Raw genomic sequence first — 27,513 nt, 5'->3', positions numbered from 1 at the left:
CAATGACATATACATACTGCCTATTCGTACAGAATCCAATAATATGCTCTGACTGTTACCATAAAGGCATCCAACCCTGCTTTAGTTGGAATAAACAGATTTTATACAACACATTTCCTCCCATATCTTTCCGGTACATATTCTACAACATGCACAAGTGCTTTGAGGAGCAACAAAAACCCTAACAGGAGGTTGTTAGATTTCCATATATAACATGCAGTGTGCATGATATTTTGCATTACTGTAGTGTAGAGGAAAAAGAGCTTAGCAAAATGGAGATAAAATTGGGCTGTGGTGCAGGTAATCATTATCACCAGTTTTGTCAAGCACCCCAGGGGGGCTCCATACTCATCACAGAACAAAGTTTCTTTACATGGGTTGGTGAATAGACATGTGAAATTTTCAAAAAGAAGCTTTGGCTATGTAGCCAAGAAAGGAAGATGCATTTGCATTTGGCATAATCAATGCAGTCAGCTCGATATGCCTTTCCAATTTCTCTCTCTCTCTCTCCATCCAGAAAGGTTTAGTGTTGGCCTAGGTTTTGTGCTCCTACTGGTCCCATCTCATTGGATGCATGCTTCCAGAATAATGTGAGTGTGTGCATTCGCATTGTTTAATCCTTGAAGAATGACCTTGATTTCAAGGCAAGGCAGCATGACGGAGAAGATGTGAACAAGGCCCAGAAAGGAGAGCTGGCCATAATAGCATCACTTGAAGGCATTGAGAACATTGTGGTACCACAGATATCCAGTGAATGCTAATGAGAGCACCACCAAGAACAGTGTCACACACTCAAGTTTACAATGTCCACTCAGAAAATAATTACATACAGAGCAATTTTACCCAAGAGCCACTGCAAGGACAGCCAAAATGAATCTCACATGGGAGAAAAAGCAGGGCTGATTCTAGGGATTCCTATCCCAGCTAAAAGAAACCATCATAACCTGATTTCTTTGAAAACTGTGAAAACTGTATCATTGGCACTATAAAATTACACTGTTTGTTTTGAGTGGCCCATCCAGCCCAACACAGTGACATTGGCTCTCAAAATTGGTTTATATATCAAAAACCATATAGTAATGCCCATTTTTTTTAAATAATCCAGTGCTGGAAATGAAGAGAAAGTCTATAATTATATAAGAGGAATTAATTACATAATGTTCTCTTTATTTGTAACTTGACAAATATGGAGTAAAAAATAAATAAACTTGTTTTTAAATCAACCTTACCACAATGAAAAATGTCACATTATACCACATTTCAGTGTGATGTTGTTGATTATTATTATAAACTTTCCTCAAGAAACTTGACATATTCTGAAAGCAATGCAACAAAGGTAATAATCCATACGTAAATAATAAATATATATATATATATATATATATATATATATATATATATATATAAAAGACACATCACTTGGCTCTTAATGATTTAAGCAATCTCTGTAGAGAATATTTGAATATCTGAAAGCAAAGCCGGTTTGTTACCTATTTTTTTAATGAATGTTATTAAGGGTGATGAGGTTTAGTTAAAATCTGCATGACAGGTGACACATAATTGTTGGTGCATGACCATATCGCCCACCCCTACTGACTGTACGCAGCTATAAACAATGTTTTCAGTAAACAAGGAGAGATAATTCATACTTTTAAGGAGGCTGCAGTGCTCATAGATTTGGGAGCTCACAACTAATAACAGATTTTGCAGGGGGGCTGAAATGAAACTACCTAGAATTGCCTGTGAAGAAAAGTAAAGCAATCAGCATGGTAGAATGGAAAGTCAAAAGCAAGTTTTGAAGAGACATCTATATACATATAAGAAGTGTGCTTGCTTATATTTCACACAAAATATGGCTGTACATTTGAAATATCATTAAGTATGTTCCAGCATCAAATGTCTTTGTGTGAAGTAGCATCATCGCATTGAATAGCGGCTGGAGAGCCGGATTCAGACAGGAATACTTTAAAGGACACTCTCAGCCATACTGTGTACACACAGCATGAGACCAGACAGCCTTAATAGATAACTGCTGGGGGGGGGTCAGCATACAAACCTCTTATTAACAATAAGTCACTGTCAAGTCTCTCGAGCCAAAATAACTTCCTCCTCAGGAAAGCTTTTGTGCATTTGAAGGACAATGTGCAACGGAAATGCTCAAATATATATTTCTTGCTGAACAATAAACCCCAGTTGCAGAAGATTCATTTTCTGTGAGGTGTCAGTTTTAGAGTATTCATGGCAGGTTTTATTAGCTGGGAGAACAGTTCAGTAAATAATTATTTAATTAACATTTTGTTAATGCGCCATTAGTCTTGCATAGCCAGACCTTTGTAAGTCTGGTCCACTTTACAACTTACTTTTCCTAAGAACCACCCAATTATGGAAATGCATAGTCTGATCATTAAGTCAATTGAATGCCTTTTTGATGTTTAATGGCAGTAAACTAGAAATCGTTGATTTCTGATGGTTCCTTCCTATAGAAGTCTACTCTGTCGGCACCCTTGCCATGTATTAAATGCATGGTGTGTTCAGTGATGATTTCATTTTTCACTGCTGCTATTTCATTTCTACATAATTTGCAATATGATTTCTTGTCATTTGGACTTTGTGTCTCGCATATACTGAGATACTGCAGTAAGATCCTACATCAATTAATTTTATAAGCCACTTGACAAAGTGGCATTTGCCAAATATAAAGTTGGGATTTTGAGAGGTTAAAGGCATAATATTAATAAAGTCAATAATGAAAATGCAGAGATTTTAGGAAGCAATGGAGGAATGTACAGTCACAATAAAGTTTTATGTGAACGGTGTTTGGGCTGACAAGAGGGCTACACCAATTCTTAATTCTAACAACAATGTCTTGAGTGTATAAAGTTTAAAATAAGACAATAACATTTTAACCACAGTGTACAATTTCTAGTGCCCATGGTTCAGAGAAACATAATGTCTGTAGTAGAGATGAACAGCTATTGCTCTTTGGCCTACAAATAACTAAATATTTTCATACACACAGACAGAGAGAGACAGGTATTGATTTTGGGTAACCTCTGTGAAGGGGCTTGGCTCCTTTGCAGTAATAAGAGGGCAAAAAGCCAAGGCATGCACTGGGAAACCCACAGGTGTTTCTATGTATTTAATCCACTGTAATCCTAAACTCTACACACTCAGCCCTAAAACAGGCATACGTTTGGTATACAACATTCACAGATAAAAAATTAATTAATCAGTTTCCAGTGTACTTTCTTTTTTTTCTTTTTCTTTCAAGTAAACATATCTAAGCGTCCTTAAAATAAGATATATTTACTTAAGAAGAAAAATTACATATTAAGCATCCCATTCTCATATTTAGTTATTTTTCTGTTTTAAGCATAAACCATACAAACTTTTGTTAGATTTCTCTGAAAACAAGAGTTAGGACAATGTAAAAGAGTGGGATTCTCATTTGAAGCTCAGGTCTTGGTGGGTGATTGTACACTCCAAAAAAGTTGGGTTATTGATTTTACCCAATAGCTGGGTTAAATATATTGGGTCGTTCTGTTGGGTTATTCCTAACATTTATTGGGTTGTTTCTATAATAACGCACCCAGTTGGGTTTAAACTGGTCTCGCGTGGAGATTTTAAATTTCAACGGTCGACCAGTGCCACTGCCAACAGAAGATACAGAGGTAAGTTAATAATATCACGTTATATGAACGCTTTTGGTTTTCTTTTTCAACATACAATAATAGTTGGTTAATTAAACAATTTCCCCTTAATTCTGGGTCTGCTGTATTCCTGCTCACTTGGCTACCAACATAACACTTGCTATAAAGCCAGCCTATTTTAAACTGTGGCGTAGAAACTATTAATTGGGATGCTCCCCCTCACTTTCTGTGTTCGTCCTGACACTTTTTTTTGGAAATCATACATAATATTTAATATATTTGGCCGATGCACAAAGAAATTGTAAGACGCCTCGGCTTTAAGACTCATTATCCGATGTTGCAGATACGGCAGTTTTTCATTAACTGAAAGAAAAGTATATTGTCATTTTTACAGTGTAACATTAAAATACTTCAAAACGGAAATCTGAAACATTTTATCTAGAAAGTTATATCTGCAAGGCACTAAATTATATAATACACAAATTGGACTCAACAATATATAACACCAGCGATCGGCAACCTTGTTGACATGGAGTGCCATTTTTTTATTTTCCTAGTCAATGGCTGTGCCGATGAAGGATTAATAGGGGTGTTTTCCTTATTACATGACGTGTTGTTCTAAAAGCAAAAAGAAACAAATGAAACACGGAACGTAGGCTGTCATCCGCGCAGTCTGACCGAAGCAAAGCGGACGCATTTACTCGCACAATTAATCGAAAGAGAAGTGCTGCTGGCTTGTGATGTGTGAATGGCTTGCACGTGCAGCGTGTCTCATCACACTTTAATAGTGTTTAGCTTCCCTTTCAGCTGATGAAAACACGCTGCGTAATCATGACGAAGGATTTACATCAAGATGTAGATTGGAATGCAGGTGCGGAATTATATAAATATAGTCTACTCCTCTCTCGCTGTTGCTGGCATGCCAATGATTACCCCTCCATGTGCCAATGCTGGCAGCGTGCCATAGGTTGCCGACACCTGTATTACACAATAGCCTGCATCTACATGACATTGGGTGATAGCCTAATCAGAAGCCACTTTTCAGATAGTTCTGCACTCCTGAATTCACGACGGTTATGACTTTTTTCCTGTCGTGACATTTATCACTTTTATTGTGACTTTTTAATGCTAAAAAGCAGCAACATTTTGATGGTGTTCGTTTAGCATTGCAGGAAGGTGTCTGCTACGCCAGAGTCAGCTCAAGGCCATGTCACAGCCACACCAGAGTCAGATCCAGGCCATGTCACAGCCACACCAGAGTCAGATCCAGGCCATGTCACAGCCATGCCTGAGTCTGCATCCATGCCATGTCACAGCCATGCCTCAGCCTGTATTATGTCATGTCACAGCCATGCCTCAGCCTGCTCCATGCCATGTCACAGCCAAAACTCAGTTTACTCCTTGCCATGTCTCAGCCAAGCTCCAGACTGCTCCATACCATGTCACAGCCGAACCGCAGTCTGCTCCATGCCATGTTTCATTCGAACCCCAGACTGCTCCATGTCACAAGCAAACCTCTGCTCACCGGTCCAGGCCATGTCACCGCCACGCCAGAGTCAGCTCCATGCCATGTCACAGCCGGGAGCGTCGGGAGCCAACCCTTAGAGGAGGGGATATGTCATGTTTATTCTGTCGTTTCCTGTTTGTCGTGTCTTTTATTTTGAAAAGTTAGTTCTGTTCATGTCTTCAGGTCCTCCATTTTGAAATGTGTTCACTTCCTTGTCTAGTCATGTGATTCTTCTGTTCCCACTATGTTTCATGTGTTTTTTTTTTTCTCATTGGTTCCTTTGTTTATTAGTCTTGGCTTGTTATTGGTTCATGTTTCATTGTCTTGTTATATTGATTTCAGTCTTGTATTTTCATTGGTGGTCTTGTTAAATTGTTACCCATGTCAATGTATTTTAGCCCTTGAGTTTGCCATTGTCCTTTGTCAAGTCAAGCCAAGTCAAGTCAAGATTTAGTCAAGTCATGTTTTGTTTGTGTCAAGTCTAGTTTAGTCATGTTCATGTTTCATGTTTTTAGTTAGGGTTTTTTGATCTCACTTTTGTTTAATAATCTGCACTTTTGTTCGTCTCTCCATTGTCATTGTCTTCATCTTTGCCAGCAACGTTACACCATTGTCTACTTATTTATGACTTATTTATTTGTGGTAGTTCTTGTAAATTGAAACATGATTGTAAGTAACTTAATGATAAAAAGGAAATAAATTGATAACACAGTTGCATCCATTTACTTTTAATTTAATGGAAATAAAGCATTTTCAAGATATTTGTAACTTGTGCATTATAATGTATTTAAATAGAAATAATAATAATAATAATAATAATGTCAACAATAATAATAGTACCAATAATACTAGGATGTTTAAAGCAACATTTTGGCCCCCCAAAAAATAAAACCCAACAAATTAGTTATTTTATAACCCAATTTATTGGGTAAAACTTGCTACCCAATGCCTTGGGTTAAAATGACCCAACAATGGGAATATCAACCCACCATTAGGCTATGGGTTGGGTCATTTTTAACACAATTGATTTTAGTGAGTATGTATGTCTCTTGCCCATCCATTTCTGCCTCTAGACACCTGAAATATGCAATGAAGCCATGTTCAAGGCAGCAATCATAAAATAATATATATATATATATATATATATATATATATATATATATATATATATATAAATAAACACTCCCTGGAAATACAGATTCATTGTAAGCCCCCTCATGAAGATACAGAGAGAGAAAGAGAAATAAAGAAGTGGAAAATCAGAGGCTGGGCGAGATAACGAGAGGGTGTGAGAGCAAAGACAGCCAGAATAGATTGATATAGCAATTATCCCAAACCTTATTCAAAAGCAATGAATACATCTCCATATATTAGCCTTCCCTGCTCCCAGTACACTTCTATATGTTTGTGTGCCTGTGTGTCTCATGACACAGGTGTTTACACCTGCATGGGCATGTATAAGCATGTTAACATGGTGAAATTACAACTTCCACCTGAACAATTATATACGCTATTTTAATGTTTTTTTGCACACAAACAAATGTATACATTACTTGTATTATGCATGTGCGTCTATGGGGATAGAATGGGGATGGTGAGGGGGGTAGAGTATTTGGTGCAAGATGACTTATATAAGATATATATTTGTTTTACATGAATTAAGTCCAGAATCAACTTTATGCTGCTTTAATAACCGATGTTCTGTAAAATTAAAAGGAAACATTTGGAATTTGGTGATTTCATTTAACACAAAGCTTTAGATTTCATACAGCATACATTGTAAAAGGGGTAATTTTTACATTGAGGATCAACAGTATCTCTACCTCATCTAACCTTTAAAAAATTACTTTTGTTGGTATAACTTAATGTAATCTGGCTCTTGATTTCCCTGACAACCAAAGCCATGCATGAATGCACAATGTCAGTTGGCTTTAAAAGTAGACTATAACAGCCATATACGGTTGCCAGATTTCCATCTTTATGATACCATGAGTGAAAGCACATTCTAACAGCCAATATACGTGTTGGACCCCAAAAACACGTCTCGAACAAGCCACTCAACAACCGGACTAGAAACCTTAGTCATAAAACTAAATCTAAAGTAGTAAGCGAAAGCAATTTTTTTTTGGAGATACATGCCTTTCATCAGACAATGACAATATGCAGGGTATAAGGAATTAGTAATACTAATAATAATAATAACAAAATATTGTTCAACTACAATACTGCTGTTCAAAGGTAAAACAAAGTAACAACACAAATTGGAATTATGACTGGAATTGGGTCTCTTTAGGCTCTTTAAAAAATAAATAAATAATAATAATATTAATGCATTGTTGCATACTGGTACTTTGGTACAAATGTGTCACCCACTGTTATACAGGGTTGGATGAAAAGCGCAAATAGATTTGCTTATAAGTGTGACTGCCAAATGCGTGTGTTATTAAAAGAAAGGTTCTTCCACTTTCAGATGCGAGATATAATACCATAATGACTTCTAAGATCATCCTCAAAAACATCAACAGATGCCACATTGCAACCTGCATCGCACTTGATGTCTTGACAGTACAAACACGAGTGAAGATTATTTTGCCACGTTGTGTTCGTGATCAATGACCGGATGCTAAGATTCAGCTCAGGTGAGTGACATGGTCACCTTGGAAACAACACCACAAGCTCATGTAGTACGTGGCTGAGCAGCTGTCTTCTTGAGATTGCCCAGTGTATTTTAACGTTTGTATTTCCACATATACACATTTGCTGTATTAAACACACATACGGTTTTATTGAAAGTGAGGGGGACATTTCTCCTCCATCCATTGTATTTTCTACACCCCTGGTATATAGGGTCCAAATGATATTTTTTGCCAAGTTAGGCAATTTCGGGTGAATTGACTTCTTTGGTAATCTTGTGACCAAACACCATGCTCCTTTTCATCGTGAGGTTTGATGTTATTATATGTTGCTATATTTGATTTAGGCTCTGAATACAGGAGTTGATGAAACTGATTGTTTCATTTGATTTGTTTTGAGAGAATCAGCAACATCATTTAAAATGCTTTAGTTAGTGTTCAGCAGAAGAGAGAATTTCATATGGGTTTCGAACGAAATGAGGGTGAGTAAATAATCACAGCTGCCATTGTTTTGAGAAGATGGACTGGGGTATTCATTAAAAAAAATCATATTTTTGTATTCTGTATATTGTAAGAAAAAGTATAATAATGTTGCAATTCCTAACAAAATGTCAAGAGAACAAGCAACTAGCTTATGTTTTACTTAAATAATGGCAATTTTAATTACAACACCCTAAACATTCCACGTACAGACAGCTTTATCATTTTTTATTTTATTTATTTATTTATAATTTTTTCAACTGGAACATTCCTTCTACATGACAGAGATTTAAATTAAAACTTGGAAGTATATTCTTCTAATCTTGTCAATCACAATGCAGAGGTACATAAATGTCTGCAGGTATAAACGCTAATTTGACAGGTGCTTCTGTACCACAGATTAATTTATAGCAGGTGGTCCTGTGTCCTGTTTGGGTTCCCATTGCCATTTGGACTCATGAAGTGGCATAGCTGGGAATGTGAGTGGGTCAGGATACAAAGGGACTCTTACAAGGGGACTGGCAGCCCTGAGATACAATATCCACTTACTGCATATGAGAGTGAGAAAAGGTCATGAACTGACAAAACACAGATATATATATATATATGTGTCTATGTCTGGAATTTGTTTCCTAAAACACTTGGGCAGGAAGGAAAGAGAAGGAGGAAAGGGAAAGAAAGGAGTAAGAAAGAAAGAAAGAAATATTACAATGAACTAAACAAAGGAGTGCTGGCATTACTAATACTGATACAGTAACAATTACGTAGTGAAACTTTGATTGCATCGGAAGAAGTCTGCTCTGTTACTGTGGAACAAAATAAGCCCAAATGAAAGAAACTGTGTGAAGCATGCGCCTTTTCAGAAAGAGACAGGATTCTGGCATGGTGCAACACTGCCCTCTGCTGGTTATTGTGTATAGTGCAGAGTTTGACCAGTGGTAAGAACTGTGTCAAGCCAAAAGATGCTCTACGAATGCAGGATTGAAACGTTTATAATCATAACAACACTACATCACAAAATGCATTTGATCGGTAAAATGTATGAATTTGCTAATATTTTACCAAACCAATATGACTTGCTTTCTTCCTTGAAACACAAAAGTTAATGAATGTGAATGGTGACAGTGGAAGCCAACTCCTAACTTATATGTTTCATGGAAAGAAAGCAAGATAAACAGGTTTGAAATATCACAAGGGTGAATAAATGACATAATTTGCATTTTTTGGGTAAACTATCCCTTTAAGAAAAACAACTTTTAACATCAACAGCAATAATATCAGCGGCAGCAGAGGCAATCAAAACTGCAGTTTATCTTCTCTCCATCTGCACTAATGAGAAAACAATACAGGTACTTTACAGCAGAGAAGCCTACAGTGTGTGCCTAAGAAATCCATTTGTTTTTAAAAAGCATACTGAAGCACGCTGAATACACAAATGACTGTATGGGGATTTTTTATTTGATTTTATCTTATTTCTTTAAAGCACTGCAAAATTTGCTCAGAGACTGCATCTTGAGGATCAAAACTAGAAAATATTCTCTGTGGACACCAACATGTGTGTGTTGGTAGCAGTGGTGTTCCGTGCATTTTAGGTCTAGGCCTTCAGTGCGATTCATGCCATTAAGAAAACAGAGTTTCACAATGAATAAGACACCGTATGCAGCTTATCATACATTACGTGGCAGTCAACTAATAATACAAAATTTACATTTTCATAAAAACGTCCATGCAAGAAAGCCAAAAGGTATAAGGTATAATACGAAGAAAAAGCTCTCTAATAATATTAGTGATTTAAATGTTGCTTCGTCAGAATACACGATTACTTTTCAAAACTTGAACCAACATTGAATGCTCCAGCAGCCTAATTTACACATAGAAAACTCCTGATGTTGCCATAACAATGGAAAAAAAACTTACAGATTAGCTTGAAGTGAAAATCAGCCCTTCTTTCCTGTTTAATTAATCTATCGTACGATCATGCAGATCATGGGTTTTTAAATCCATAAGGATCTCTTCCTCAACGGCAAAACCAGCAGTGATGTCTTGTCAGCAAGATCTCACACGCTCTACGATTTCAAATAATTATGTACATCTCTTTAAGCGTGATTGCGTCACTCAATGCCAGCTTGAAGGCCTGGACTGGACATATACTAAAGACCACACCCACCAAGAACAAATATATCATTCTGATTGGTTGATGAATCTGACCATCTGACTTTAGATGCCCATTCATTTGCACTGTTGAGTGATTCTGCAGAAATTCTGAAGGCCTGAGAGGGTGGAGCTCAGACTCAAGAGCTGCTCTGGCTAAGGAGCATATGATTTGTGAAACAGTTGTCACACAACCAGAGGAATTAATTCTGATTGGATAGACTGTTTGTTTTTTGTTATTCGTTTGAAGATGAATTAGGAGCGGAAAATGATTGAAAATACAAAAGCAAAAAGGTGAATGAGAATGAAAGAATTAAAAAAATATTTAATTATTAGGCATGTTACACCAGCAGAGAAGGCTTTGCTGGCCCTGAGAAATCACCTCTGGTTTGTAGCATATTATTAGTGCATACTCCACTAATGTAATACTCCATGTTTCTCCATGATTTGGATCTACAGCCTTAATATTTAATGAGGTAGACCCTGTAATGTTTGTGCCTATGTTTACAAGTATACTGTTTGCTTGTGTGTGCGATATGTTTGTGTGCGTGTGTGTGTGTGTGTGCACTCTGCAGGGGTCAAAGTGAAATTTTTAAATAAACAATTTCAGACTATGTCATAAGCTCCTCAATAATAAACCCTCCTAAACAAACATCAAGAGCTTATCCAGTGCTGTTGCCCTTTTACTGACATTACTCTGCGGCCTCATTTACACCTTGCATTTACATGTTTTATATCCAGATAGTATTTGGATATTCTATATCTGGATTGCAGACAAATGCATCTCCACAGTGATTGGATTGAGAGGTAATTATACTTGGTCACTCCATGCGTTTTTGCCCATCGTATTGCTATGAAATTGATGCAAATTGTAGGATATACTGACATTTTTTTATTATTATTATTTATTTTATGGAAATCGCTGACAAAATATCTTACCTACGACAAGTTCAGAGGGAAAAATACACAGCATCCAAACAGGCACACATGCACTGTTCAAAGTCACTTGAAATCAAATAATACATCTTTTCAATTTGCTGCCCAGAATTAACATAATCACGGAATTGCATATAGCACTTGCATATATCATGGGAATTGAAGATCTATATCCATTTGGTGGAGACACATCTATGTGGCCAAGTGTAGGCTAAATGGAATGTGCTTATTCAATCAGACAGCAATCTCATAATTAAAAACGCATTAAGTGATCAAGTGTCTGTATTGGTTCGATCCGGACCACAAGACATCATCTCACCGCTTCTACACTTTAGGTTAGCAGCGCAAAAATGCAATGCAGCTGTGTACACTGCAAGCGTGCCAAAGCGTAGATAGCACTGGTATTTCAGCGCTATATCCTTTAATATCTTTTCTCTAGCACTGAACAGGCTTCATTAATGCTCTTTCGCTCTCCACACACTTTGTCTTTACCTCTAAGCCGACTCATGGAGCTGCAGATTTGGTTATTTTAACGACAGTAGACCTTCAGAAGAGGAGAAATACAGTGAGCAGCAATATAGATGGATACCAGCATATTTTACTAAAATAAACTGCAGAAAACAAAAATGAAGCAAAGTGAAAAAATATGAATGTGTCTGATATAACTACGACCGTTCAGCTAAGCAATGTTTGTGGCAGGACAATTTATCGTGGTTCCAGATAGCCTTTAGACTAAAAAACTATATTAATCAATATGTTTCCAGCCTATTGATAATAAACAGAGATTTGTGTTTACATTCTGTGAAAATGAATCAGTCAGAGATAACATCATCGCTGGCATGGATGACAAGACAGACAACCAAAACATTGAAATGACAAGTTCTCTGCTTATGATGAAAAACATTCCCATTATTTGATAGTCAGCCCATTTATACTTAACTATAGCAAACAGTGTTTTGAAACTGCACTATTTAAATTTACGTTGTTTTTTTTGTTGTTGTAGATTTGCATTTTACATTACCTACATTTTCTCTCAGGGTTTATCCCTGATCCCCTTTAGACTTTATTCACACTAGTGCCATCTTTGAATGAAATGGGAATGAAAACGAGGCTGTGATGGATAGACTTACCATCTCTTCAATGGCACGAACAGTATAAAGCTGTAAAAAGCTCCTAGATCACATTTGATTTTCCACAGCTCATACTGTCTGGAGTTCTTTGCATACTGAATGTCCTTGGACAGATATTTGATCAATGTTTTGTCCACGGAACAATCCAAAAACACTTTAAACTGCAGTACAGCCCATTAAAGAGATACGGCCTTGCTGTCATTCCCACTAAAAATCAAAGATGGTGCTAGCGTGAATAAGGTACAGCATCTTTTCTATGTATATGTGAATGGTAGAAGATCCCCCATAGTCCACTATTTTGGTTGTCTTTGGGCCACAACTCATTTTTGCCCAGTTATTAAAATAAATTTTGACTGTTGATTTATATTTTTCCCCCTTATTTTATAAAGTACTAAAAAAGTAAAGTAGTTGCCGCCAACTCGGAAATGTAAAATAACTATTCCAAAAAAAAATTGCCATTTCACACATTGTCATTAGACAGAATAGCTATGAAATTATACAAGTTATTATTGTCCAGACTTTTGGTGGGATGGAAATGTCGAGACCGGGCCTCTTGGAAATGTAATTGAATATCCCTGCTGTAAATAATGCTGTCTAAACTGTCAAATTGGTTTACTTCCTCTCATGTGTGTTCAGAGTTAATTTTGGGATCACTCTGTTTAGAAACCCAAATAAGAGTAAGACGTTTTCAGCTCAGGATAAAGAAACAGGGATTAATCCTTCCTCCCCTTTCATTTATCCAACCATGTTGTCTTCTCGTAGAAATGTTCTAGGTTTAATACAAGTTAAGCTCTATCAACAACATCTGTGATATGCTGTCGATTACTATAGCAATTAGTCTGACTCATTTGGCTGAAAGAAACTGGCCAAAAACATTTGGATTTTCTGTCAAGCCATGAATATCTATCCACATATTCACTAATAAAGAGATGTGTGACAGCTAGGGGTTAGCCATGTCTCTAAGCTTTATGAGAAATGCAGGAGGTATGGGAGAGTGAGACTTATTAGAGTGATTTCTCCACACTTTACAACTGTCTCGCAACCCCACTGTAATTCCTACACCACTAATCATATGCATAACGGACACAAAATCTAATGCTATCTTATAGCTGCAGGAATACCTCAGTGTATACTGACCATCAAGAATGAGTCACCTTAAATAAGAGGCGATGTGATTGACAGACAATTTACTGATATGTTCTATATTTTATAATGTATAAATTATATGAATTAAAAGTCATGCAATTATCAAAATAATTAATCATTATCATTAATCGATTTTCAAAATAATCATTGGTTGCAGCACTAATGCAAAGTACTGTATATACAGGACAAATGTAAATGTAAAGTATAATTAATGAATCAAGTTGCCAATTAATTAATCAAATGAATTGTAAATATTTGCATATATCACATTTATAAATGTGTGCCGAGAAAGCCCCACAAATTGCTAATTCAGTTAAACGTAGTTTGAAACTTAGAAAAACATGTATCGAGATCCCTACATTCGGAATTGTGCTCCATCCAGCAATTTTTGAATGCAAGAACAAATCCTCATTTTGTGCTGTCGCTAGTGTCAAGCAAGCCTGAGATTGGTTTGTTGTTTTTCTGTACAGCTGTGCATTACCTATACATCTGGAGTTGCATTTACTGTCCCCTGCTTAAAACAGGTTTTACTTCAAGCTTGAATTTGTTGGTAGGAATATTCCTTTTAAAGGTCCTGGGACAGGATTAATTGGGTTTAATTCCAACCAGGATCACAGAATAGCATGACAATATTCTTCTCACCACAATTGTACAGAGCTGTTATCTGAGTTACTGTAGACTTTGTCAGTTCGAACCAGTCTGGCCATTCTCTGTTGACCTTTCTCATCAACAAGGTGTTTCCATCTGCAGAACTGCCGCTCATTGGATATTTTTTTTTTTTTGTCACCATTCAGAGTAAATTCTAGAGACTGTTCTGCATGAAACACTCAAACCAGCCCATCTGGCAGCAGTAATGTCCTCCACCATTTTAAACAGGACCCATTGTGTAATTAATCAGTCTGATGTGTCTCAGCTGTGATGAGCCGTAATGCTGAAGTTGTTAGTTTAAAGCCGTTTAAAGCTATTTCCTAGCTTTAGTAGTAGTAATATAAGCGATCACGAAGAGCTGTTGTATGTAAACAGCTGATGCGGATTCACTTCACTTCATGTCACCTAACTGGCTCATATTACACACAAAAATTATATTTTGCCACCACCTGCTGGCTAACATATGTAATGTAAAAAAAAAAATGACAAACAGAAGCTCTTAACACATCCACTGCTCTTACACTTTAGTTTAGAATGGCACAAACACAAGCGGATTGATGCACACACAGTGAAGCATTGTAGTGATGATGGAGTCAGACTATCAGTGCTCATGGAACGTCTCTCATCCAATCAGATTCGAGGACCGGAACTAACTGTTGTGTATGTATGTATATATATATATATATATATATATATATATATATATTACAAACATTTGGCAGGGCTGAGGGCGGGGCTGGGTCGTGATTCCGCACATCCGGCCCCTAATCGGTCAAATTAGCCCTCGAGAAGGATAAAGGCCGACCGAAGACGGTAGTGCGACATAGAGAGAGAGATTTACGGACAGCTGTCAGACACCTGTGTGTGTGTGTGTGTCTTTTTGGTTAAGTTTATAATTAAAATATTTTTTATATTATCAAGCCGGTTCTTGCTGCATCCTTTCCATTAACCCCTTATAATTTTGCGAGTGCAGTAGAGACAAAATATACTTATATTCAAGATCTGTTCTCTAAAAGCAAGTCTAAATATCTTATATGCTGCGTCTCAGGTGAATGCATCTTTTTTAAAGGATTTTTAGATATTTAAAAATATTAGCATTTTTTTATATTATATTCAACATTCTCAGAAAAAAAATGTTTTCTGCAGTATAGAGGCAAGAGAAAATGTACGTTGTTTTAAAGTTGTTTTAGATATTTATATTGGAAAACAAGCCAAAACAAAATCAAATCAAAAACGTATTTTGTAGCAGTGTATAATAGGATGAATACTATCCTCTCTCACTGTTCTGTTCACTTAAATTCATCTTTAACTAACTAAAAACAAACTTCCTCTTATTAATAAAGCTACAATTTCTCATTGGCCTTTTCTCAAGTTCAGAGGTATGCGAGGCTCTCAAGAAAGACCCCTTTTGTCACTACATTTGACACAACGTCTCTTTCCCTCCATCAGGGAATGGAGGTTATAACAGTAACCATGACGTTTTGGCAAATGTCGTTTAGTACACCTACTTTGTGCATGACATGAGTCATTTTTTTTAAACAATTGTTTACAGACAGATTGTTTCACTTTTAACTGACTATATCACAATTTGAGTGGGTCAGACAATTACATACACTAAGTAAACTGTGTCTTTAAGCAGCTTGGAAAATTCCAGAAAATTATGCTGTGGCAGCGGGGGTGTGGTCAAGTGCCTGTCCGGAGAGAGAGAAGCAGTAAGGGCACTTACACCTGAGCTAAATTATGTCTAACATCTGTCTCTAATACCAGTGAGCACGGGGAGAGCAGATAAAACGACCCACGCCACCAGCAGTCGGGACAGAGTGAATGACATGGAGCTGCTCTTTGTTTATGTTAGTGTGTTTTTTCGTTCGATTTATTATTAAAACTATTATTTATATTGCCAAGCCGTTTCTCGCCTCTTCCTTGCCCATTAACCACTTTACATATGCCTTTAGGCAATTAGCTTCTGATAGGAGGTGTACTGAATTGGAGGTGTACCTGTGGATGCATATTAAAGCCTACCTTCAAACTCTTTGCTTGACATCATGGGAAAATCTAAAGAAATCAGCCTATACCTCAGAAAATGAATGTCTGATGAAACAAAAATGTAACTGTTTGGCCATAATGACCTATGTTACGTTTGGATGAAAAAGGGTGAGGCTTGCAAGCTGAAGAACACCATCCCAACCATGAAGCATGGGGGTGGGAGCATCATGTTGTTGGGGTGCTTTGATACAGGAGGGACTGGTGCACTTCACAAAATAAATGGCATCCTGAAGAAGGAAAATGATGTGGATATATTGAAGCAACATCTCCAGGAAGTTAAATCTCAGTTGCAAATGGGTCTTCCAAATGGAAAATGACCCCAAGCATACCTCCAAAGTTGTGGCAAAAAAGGACAATAATGTCAAGGTATTGGAGTGGCCATCACAAATGTTTCCCAAATGTTAATTACTGCCCTCTGGAGTAAACAGGTGGTACTACAACCTTGCATTTCTCAGGAATCTATCTTATTACATTCCGAGGGCATTGCGATTAATTGCGTTAATTTTCGACAGCCCTAATAAATATAAATATATATATATATATAATATTTTATATTAAAAATAGCTATGTATAATTATATATTGATATAAATGAATATGTATAATCATTATATATTTAATTATTGTTATATGAGGGGCTTTCTCAGCAAATATTTAATATATATATATATATATATATATATATATATATATATATATATATATATATATATATATATATATATTAAACCTTATATCATGATATAATATATATAAGCGACTACCATGTTATTAATCATGATTAATTAAATTGTGACAGCATGTGATTAGTCTTGATTATAAATTATATCGATATGATAGCCTATATATATATATATATATATATATATATTCCCGCCCATGGATCAATTTAGGACTGTCATATGGTCAGACCAGTGTCAAATGGATCAATGAACGGCAGATAGTTCATGGTCTTATGTGCCCTTCAAGTGGACATGGAAATATGACTAGTTCCAATCACATGAATGACCCAGCAAAGTCGGAAGTTCAATTGGGAACTCAGAATTCTAGATGATACCCGAGTTGCCAAGATGGGAGGAGTCATAATCTTTCAACATGGTGGAGGAGAGTATGGATTCTGTAGTGAATGACAAGTTTTATAAAAAAATTTAATAAATGTTTTAATTGTTAACACTTGCAGTTTCAGTCATATTTATGTATGTGTATCTGCAACTATTTGATGTATTTTCTACATTTTTAGACCGTGAAAATTGCTTATATTTGACAACAATTCCATTATTGTCAGCAGGCTAACGGAGTAATGTATTATGCTGTAAAATTAAAAGTTCCTACAAAAATATCTATGACTGAACCTGGTCCATGTTTCTGTTCTTTTCTACAACAAAACACTTGAAGTACTCTTCCACAACCACTAGATAGCAGCCTCACATTATTTTCCAAATAGACTCTCATAGGAAGTTCAACACTTCTGTTATGATTACCATTAAAATGTTGCCTTGCTTAGAATGATTACTTGTTTTTAAGTAAGAAAAAATAGAGCATATAACAGAGACAAACATGGGTAGGTCACTTTCCTGCTGTTGTATATATATGTGTGCTTTGTAAATGTCACTTAAACAGTTATGATGCCTGATTTACTTTTGCTCTTGACTGAAATATAGTTGCATATTGTAGCTTAAGAAACCCTGACTTTGCACATGACATGCACTGTGACAATGACCAGGATGCATTTCTGAATGGTCAAATCAGATTACCAGGTGAAACCTCCTGGTAATACGCCAGTTAAAATATACTGAACCTGCCCACACCAACTCACTTATTCATATCAGAAATTAGTATACGGACAGTATGACTCTTCTCTAACTCTTCAAGTGATAATACAGTTAAGATAATTACATCTAGGTTGTGTAGAATGGCGAGCATATACATTAAATGAGTGGCATCAGTAATTTAGTGGAAATTGTGTAAAAGATTTTAATTATTTCAGATATTCAAAAATATTTCAGAAATGCGAGTGTGAGATGTCCATAAACCTACAGTTGCATGGCAGCTGCTTAAAGGAACTGTTCACCCAAAAATGAACATTCTCTCGTCATTTACTCACCCTCATGCCATCCCAGATGTGAATGACTTACTTTCATCTACTGAACTCAAATGAAGATTTTTAGAATAATATCTCAGCTCTTTTGGTCCATACAATGAATTGGTGTCAAAATGTTTAAGCTCCAAAATCCACATAAAGACAGCATAAAAGTAACCCAGACATCTCCAGTGGTTAAATCAATGTACTCTGAAGCAATATGATAGGTGTGGGTGAGAAACAGATAAAAACAATTTAACTATAAATTCCCCTCCCTGTTCAGTCAATCTCTACTTCAGTTTTGCTTTCCCATTCTTATTCTTCTGATTTTTGGGTGATCCACAGTCTCAATGCATATTGCCCCCTACTGGGCAGAGACAGAATTTATGATATAAATTACATAAATATGTATATACATGTTTCTCACCAACACCTAGCATATGTGAACACATGGATTTAATCACTGTAGTCATATGGATTACTTTTATTCTCGCTTTATGTGGATTTTGGAGCTTCAGAATTTTGGCTCCCATTCACGTCCATTGTATGGCCCTACAGAGATTTTAAAAATCTTAATTTGTGTTCTTCAAAGGACAGAAAGTCATACACATCTGGGATGCCCAGGAGGTAAGTAAATCATGAGAAAATGTATTTGGGGGTGAACTATCCCTTTAAGAACTGTAATATGTCTTGATAATTATAGTGCTACATCAATGGGCAGTATGAAAAAATAAATGTAAGGCAAGTCATTCCTTTCAAAGTAATTAGTTACCAAATAGTGCAAGATCAAAATATATGGGATAATGTGCATTCAGCCAGTCTGACATGAAGTGGATGGCTTTGCATCCAACTTATTATATAGACATGTACTATTGATTTGAATATAAATGAAACATGAAACTAACATAGCTATGTTGGAAATTGGTTGGCTGGGACAACGTTCAATTGTTGAACAGATAATTCCACCCCAAACTCACACCATTAGTTGAGCCAGAAGTTAATGTGTCAGATGGCTCAAACGAACACAGGAATGTTTTGATAGCATCAGAGAGCCAATATGTTTAAACAACAAATGACAAAATCATCATCAGGCTTATTTTTAGTTGTCTTTGCATATTAAACAGGGATAAATAAAAATATTGTAACATACAGTATAGTGTGCATTGCATAGCAGTTAGTGATTGTATCCCAAATCACCAAATCTGGTGACTGGACACTAAAGGAGCTACACAGAAAACAATATGAAACTCATTGTACTCACATCAAACTCATTGAGAGCGGCGGCCAGCTCGCCAATGCCAGCATGCCCGTGCTTCTCTTCGGTAGGTGAGGTGGCCTGGGCAGCACTGGAGATGCCACCGATGGCCTCTTGTACCTGTTTGAAGACATAGTCACGGTTGGCACGTGTGGCGGCAACATCAGGATGGCGCAGGAAGGCTTGTGAGGCCGTGTAAAGCATTGTGGCATTCTTCTTTAAAGCTCCGCGAGCGGCCGCCATCTCGTCCCTGGACTGAGGGTCTTTCAGTTCCTGCCACACACACACACACACAAATTGTGTTAGAAGGTGAATGCAGAAGTGTCATTCACTTAAAATAAGTGGATACATCATTTGTTTTAGTTTTTTTGTTTGTTTTTAAGTTAATGCTGTCGGTCAATGTCAACAATGAGTCAATTATCATATTCATGTGTGAGTAAATCAAGTTACATTTTATTTTCATGCCAGATATGATATGATATATTCTGTTTAATGTAATTGGAAAAATTTGCTTTCCAATCTTGATTCTATGATCCTGCTAGACTACATTTACATGTGCAACAACATCGCGCCAGAACCAGTTTTGAAGTGGGGGCCCTCTAATAGTCTGGTTGTGACATCATCACTACAACATTAAGAAGTCAGTATGCAAAATGTGTTGTACACCCAATTTATTTCAGACCAGCTTCCAAGATTTAAAAAATCACAGTGATTATAGTTATTTTATAGTTATTTTATAAATATTAGTCAACAACTGTCCCCTAACACAGTCCAAATGTTGACGCAATCAAACTAAAAATATTTAAATCTGCTTACACAGAGAAAGACTATGTGCTTGTCATTATTTTCAGTTCACACAAACCCCTGCTCAAACAAAACCAGTTCGGAGGTAATTCACAACATTACAAACTTTGATGTGAAAATCAGACAAAAAGACAAAGGTAAAAAAGTCTGCGTACTTAAGGTCTTTAATTTAACTATAATCCCACGAAGCACTTCAATATGATTTAAAACAAAGTTGAAATAATATGGACTGTTGGCATCAACAGAAGCATATACCATCAATTAACAACCTCAGAGCTCATGGTAGGTCTTTAAAGGTTTGTCAGTTTTTGTTAATAATCAATTCCACTATGGAAAAAACCACAGTGTTGTGCCCAATTAACTACAACAGTAGTACAATGACTAAATAGCTATTTGGCTATTGGTTAGCAGAAACCAACATTGGTTAACATAAACCAATAGCTGTACAGTAAATACAGTTAAGCCAAAAAAGTCACAGTGGAGCAAGTTCTAACACTGATTTATCTTTGGAATATATATATTTTTTAGAAATAATATGCACCATTGAATTGTTCACAATATGAGCAAGAGTGTGTACATAGAAAGTAAATGGTGTCATTTTTGATTGTATGCTGACTTTAAACTGTACACAATAATAGCTTTTTGTATATTTTAGACCACCCACAAGATCGATATCGAAAGTGATTCTCTATAATACCTGCTGCCTGCGAGCCGCCACATAGTTGAGCTTCACCATCTCTTTCCCAAACTCCTTAAAACGATTGGCCAAGTCCTGCTCATTGGTGGCATTCTTAACGGCTTCAAGAGCTTCCTCCACCTACAAAAACACAAACACAAACACAAACATAAACACTCACAAACACATAACACAGTTTGGCAGTTTAAAGTACAAAATGTTTTTAAAGTTCTGCAAAGCAATTCAATTGATATGGTTGAGTGACGGTTAACATTCATAGGCAAAAAGTATTTTCAATAAAGGTTCTCCTGGGATACATATAATGTAAATTCAGACTTCAAATAATTTTTTTTCTGTCTGTAATAAGAGTAGAAGAAAAAGGTGATTATGTGTCCCATGTGGGACATCAGAAAGTTTGCCAGCCGCATCCCACTCTCCACAAATTCTAGTGGCACTACAATAATGTTTCAATGATTAAAGGGATAGTTCACCTAAAATTAAAGTTCTATCATCATTTAACCTCTTGTTCCCATATTTCTAAAATAAAGTAAATGGTGATAAAGAAAAATCGGCTCAGTTTTAAAAGACTACACTACGAGGCTGTAGTGTAAAAATGGATTTGTGTCTGTTGTCTCAACACCTCTGGGGGAAAAAAGACAGACAGAAAATAGAATCTAATAACTAGAAGCTAGGGATTAGGGGCAAAACTGTGTGAAAATTGAGGTATGAAAGCAAAAAGCCTTAATTTAGCCCTTCTAAAATAGCCTTATCTACCTTGGAAATACAAAGGCAAAATGTGAAGCTTAATTGATGACCATCGGCAAGAGAAATTACATGAATGTTATTCATTATTCACCTCCTAATATTTGTGTGACAAGAACTTTACGATCAGTGCAGCTTTTACGCTGGCCCAGATATTTACATAGAGTCAGACATTTTATCTCTCAGGCGCAGGCATTAATGTTTTGTGGTCCAGTTCCAGGCGCTCTGACAACTATATTAATCGTGGCATCTGCTCCATGAATGTTACCCACAGAATTGTGCTGACAAGAGCAGTGAAACTGCTCAAGTCTCAAAACTATTAAACTCGCTCATCTGGGGCCTGAGTAGCTCAGCGAGTATTGACACTGACTACCACCAATGGAGTCACGAGTTTGAATCCAGGGCATGCTGATTGATTCAGGTCTACAGTCAGGTCTACTAAGCAAACAAATTGGCCTGGTTGCTAGGGAGGGTAGAGTCACATGAGGTAACCTCCTTGTGTTTGTGATTAGTGGTTCTCACTCTCAATGTGTCACATGGTGAGTTGTGCGTGGATTGCGGAGAATAGCATGAGCCTCCACATGCTGTGAGTCTCTGGGGTGTCATGCACATTTAGTCACGTGATAAGATGCAAGGACTGACTGTCTCAGAAGTGGAGGCAACTGAGACTTGTCCTCCGCCACCCGGATTGAGGTGAGTAACCATGCCACCTCGAGGACCTACTAAGTAGTGGGAATTGAGCATTCCAAATGAACAGGAAATCGGCATTACTCAATGATGTTGTGGTTAAAAACCTTTTTTCTGCCTGTGTGAAACCTGGCATCAGTCAAATTACTTTTTAAATTGAATTATCAGTGCCTCCACTGGGTTACACATACATTGAAAAGCCACGTTCTACTGGGAAAAATGGTGGCTTTGCTGTTATTTACAGATCTGCTGTGTCTGTTATGAAAATAACAGTACCCAGTGTTTCATCATTTGATAATGAATGGTTCTTGTTCTTTTAATTTACCATTTTCCAAAACCTAATTCCTCTCTGAACGCATAGAACTGTTGACACTTATTAGTTCCATCTATCCAGCTATGATTTTAACTGTTGATATTAGCATCCATGTGGACAACCCAAATTGTAATGACACAGTAAACTTCCTGGATGTGCTGGATTGTTTTAACTTAACTCAATATATTGACATCCCAACCCATAAATCTGAGCGGCAATATAAAAAATCTGGCCTAACTGTCCACAAGCTCATGTTCGAGCAACACCTGACTGAGTATAATGATGCTCTCATTGCAGCAAGAGATGAACATTATTAAAATATAATTAGCAATGGTGCAACAAATCCAAAATTGATGTTTAAGACTATCAACAAACTTCTTAAACCTATGAATTCACCTACATGTTTTTCTGTTGAAGAGTGTAATGAGTTCCTACATTATTTTTCAATAAAAACCACTTGACTTGACTTAATTTCTCTGCTAAAATTCAGCACATTTATAATTCTATTGCATCTGCTCCCCTGTCTGAATCCATTGAGATTTTACCAGTGAATGTACCTGTCACTATGTGTTCTAATTTTAGCACTGTTAATTAGGGCTGGGCGATATATCGAATTGTAATGATATTATTGAGATAATTTTGCTGACGAATTTTAATATTGCAATGATTTTAATGTCCTTTCATATTAAGTTTCATAAAGAGTGCATCAGTAGACTAATTTCATGATCCTTCAGGGCTTCACAATTAAACAAAATAACATAAAAATGGCTAGTTGGTCATTTGTGATTGTTAATCCACAAAAGGCTATGATTTAAAGACAGATAAACATGGTCTGTGTGTGTGTGATTCAGAACAAACCAGTGAGGTGCTGATCTGTGTGCGCGCGCATGGTACCGATCTCAGATCAGTTCACGTGCATTGTGAAATCAAAGAAATGCAGGTTCAAGCATTAGTGCAATTCCAAACATTAGTAACAGTTACAAGTTATTATACAAATCTGCAAATGTGGCACAGAATAACAGAAAAGAAGGAGATTACAGCATTTCAGGAAATGCAGAATTTGTAAACTATCAAATACACATTGCCTTTTTCTGGCTGTGTCTCCTTTCGAAGGCTACATGCTAGGTAGTAAGCGTCCTTTGAAGGCTGCAGTTCACCGAGCATCCTCCTGTAAACAATCCTGGTTTAAACGAGACGGCCAAATGTTAATGGATCATGTTTGCTATGAGGTAAGCGGTATGAGGTAATAGTGGTGGTGGTGTAGTGGGCTAAAGTGCTGAACTGGTAATCAGAAGGTCGCTGGTTCGATCCCCACAGCCACCTTGAACAAGGTGAGCAAGGCACTTAACTCCAGGTTGCTCCGGGGGGATTGTCCCTGTAATAAGTGCACTGTAAGTCGCTTTGGATAAAAGCGTCAGCCAAATGGATAAATGTAAATGTCTATGACAGCACGCCACTCTTTAACAAGTGCGAGCGCTTCGAGTGAGATGGTAACAAAGTCCCTTTAGAAGGGAATGTATGAGGTAAATTTTAGGAGAGTTATAAAGATGTAAAGAGAAAAGAAAATAGATTTTACAGGTGTACTTTTAGTCTAATACTTTATTTTAATTATATATTAATATAAGAATACATATTATATACTCGGCAAATTGGCGTTATTTTTTTTTCCGACATTTCCGTTGAAGCAAAGAATTGTGGGTTGTGAGTGCCCAGGTAGGATACACCTCATGCATCCTCCAAATTCCCGTGAAAGAAGGTCGCATTCGAAGTGTCCTACTCGCTTTTATGAAATGAGACAGCCTCGACCACGTATGCGGCTGAGAAATGCAACCTCCAGAGGACGCAGCCTTCCAAATGAGACACAGCCTCTGTGTCGAAATTAAAGATCCTTGTGAAGTTGAAGTAAATACAACAGCACTTTTGTTGATAAAATAAAAGCCCCCAGGTGTAAACAGGACATAAATAAATATATTTTGAATAATGCAAATCTAATAATCAGAATAAAAATGATAATTCAGCATTATGATATAATAATCAACCTGGAGTGCCCCACAGTAATAATTTAATATTATGCAATGTTCAACTGGAGTCCGCGACCCTGTACACAGGATAAGCGGTTGACGATGGATGGATGGATGGATGGTTCAACTGGAGTTTCAAAAATAAGTCAGTGAAGTAGCTTTGCACACCTTGTTCATTCACAAGGTGTGCATAATGCTTTTGTAAATAATGCTTTAAATTAAGCTACTATGTATATAATTTCTACTTGAGTATGAAATATAAATATCGCATATCAATGAAAGTTATTGAATTTAATTCTCCCCTACGTTTATTTAATAAAAATGTTTGATGAGATTTTTTTTTAATGTCTTCAAAATATTTAATCTACTTGACTACAATAGCTGTTTGGATGAAATGATGGTTACTCTGATAATAAATAAATAAATAACCACTTTTGAGCCATTTTAGAACAAATACTTAATTATCGAGAAATATATTGAATATCGTCAATAGGCTGAAAAAACAATAGATATACTTTTTTTTTAAGACATCACCCAGCCCTACTGTTATTAATGAGTTTATATCTGAATTAGTGATGAATATAAATGCAACTACTTGTATACTTGACCCTCTTCCTACCCCTGTTCTAAAGGGATGCATGGCATCTCTCTGCCCCCTCATTATGAAAATTATAAATACTAGACATGATACTGGGACTGTGGCATTGGCTCTTAAGACTGCAGCTGTCAAACCGGTCCTTAAAAGGCTGAGTGTGACATACAGTTGAAGTCAGAAGTTTACATACACCTTAGCCAAATACATTTAAACTCAGTTTTTCACAAGTCCAGATATTTAATCGTAGAAAACATTGCCTATTTATGTCAGTTAGAATCACTACAGGATAATAGCAGAGGGAATTATTTATTTCAGCTTTGATTTCTTTCATCACATTCCCAGTGGAAGAAGTTTACATACAGTATACTTTGTTAGTATTTGGAAGCATTGCCTTTAAATGGTTTAACTTGGGTCAAACTTTTTAGGTGTCCTTCCACAAGTTTCTCACAATAAGTTGCTGGAATTTTGTACCATTTCTCCAGAGAGAACTTTTTCAGTCAGGTTTGCCGGCCTCCTTGCTCACACACACTTTTTCAGTTCTGCCCACAAATTTTCTGTTGGATTGAGGTCAGGGCTTTGTGATTTGTGGTTTTGCCACTACCATACTTTGACTTGTTGTCCTAAATCCATTTTTCCACAACCTTGGAGATATGCTTGGGGTCATTGTACATTTGGAAGACCATTTGAAACCGAGCTTTAACTTCCTGGCTGATATCTTGAGGTGTTGCTTAAATTTATCCACATAATATTCCTTCCTCATGATGCCATCTATTTTGTGAAGTGCACCAGTCCCTCCTGCAGTAGAGCAACCCCACAACATGATGCTGCCACCCCCATGCATCAGGTTTGGGATGGTGTTCTTCGGCTTGCAAGCCTCTCCCTTTTTCCTCCAAACATAACAATGGCCATTATGTCAAAACAGTACAATTTTTGTTTCATCAGATCAGAGGCTATTTCTCCAAAAAGTAAGATCTTTTTCCCCATGTGCATTTGCAAACCGTATTCTGGCATTTTTATGGCTGTTTTGGAGCAGTGGCTTCTTCCTTGCTGAGCAGCCTTTCAGGTTATGTTGATATAGGTCTTGTTTTACTGTGGATATAGATACATGTCTATCTGTTTATCCAGCATCATCACAAGGTCCTTTGCTGTTGTTCTGGGATTGATTTGCACTTTTCACACCAAACTACGTTAATCTCAAGGAGACAAAATGTGTCTCCTTCCTGAGCAGTATAATGGCTGTGTGGTCCCATGGTGCTTATACTTGTGTACTTTGGTTTGTACAGATGAATGTGTTACCACAATTTATTTCTGAGGTCTTGGCTGATTTATTTTGATTTTCCCATGATGTCAAGCAAAGATGCATTGAGTTTGAAGGTAGGCCTTAAAATACATCCACAGGTACAACTCCAATTCAGTACACCTCCTATCAGAAGCTAATTTGCTGATTGTCAAAAGGCTTGACATAATTTTTGGGAATTTTCCAAACTGCTTAAAAGCACAGTTAACTTAGTGTATGTAAACTTCTGACCTACTAGAAATGTGATATAGTCAATTAAAAGTGAAACAATCTGTCTGTAAACCATTGTTTGAAAAAGTACTCGTGTCATGCACAAATTAGATGTCCTAAACAACTTCCAAAAGCTATAGTTTGCTAATATTAAATCTGAGCGGTTAAAAAAAATCTGTTTTAATGACTTCAACCTAAATGTATGTAAACTTCTGACTTCAACTGTATCTGACCATTCAAATTATAAACCTATTTCAAATTTCCCATTTTTTGGCAACGGTTCTTGAATATGTCATTGTGGCACAACTTCACAGTCACTTGTCAGTTAATAAATTACTTGACCCTTTTTAATCAGAGTTTAGATCTGGGCATAGTACTGAGACTTCTCTGGTTAGAGTCATGAATGAACTCCTATCACAGCTGATCCCGGATCCTGTGGTGTTTTAGTTTTGTTAGAATTCAGTGCTGCATTTGACACTGTTTGACC

The 27,513-nt window shown here is 36.7% G+C and overlaps 1 protein-coding gene across 2 annotated transcripts in view; it reads right to left on the bottom strand.

The window, feature by feature from the left end:
• The window catches only part of ctnna2 (catenin (cadherin-associated protein), alpha 2), a 717,220-nt gene that overhangs the window by 579,959 nt on the left and 109,748 nt on the right, over positions 1-27,513 (bottom strand). For both annotated transcript variants that reach the window (XM_052137026.1, XM_052137027.1), the window contains exons 5-6: positions 21,163-21,282; positions 19,668-19,934 (exon numbers count right to left, since the gene is read on the bottom strand). In XM_052137026.1, the coding sequence (XP_051992986.1) occupies positions 19,668-19,934; positions 21,163-21,282 (387 nt within the window). The remainder of the gene's footprint in view (positions 1-19,667; positions 19,935-21,162; positions 21,283-27,513) is intronic.

This window comes from Xyrauchen texanus, chromosome 11, assembly GCF_025860055.1.
Source record: "Xyrauchen texanus isolate HMW12.3.18 chromosome 11, RBS_HiC_50CHRs, whole genome shotgun sequence".
NCBI lineage: Eukaryota > Metazoa > Chordata > Actinopteri > Cypriniformes > Catostomidae > Xyrauchen > Xyrauchen texanus.
Note: the sequence above shows the minus strand (reverse complement) of the source record. Positions and strands in the feature narration are given on the sequence as shown.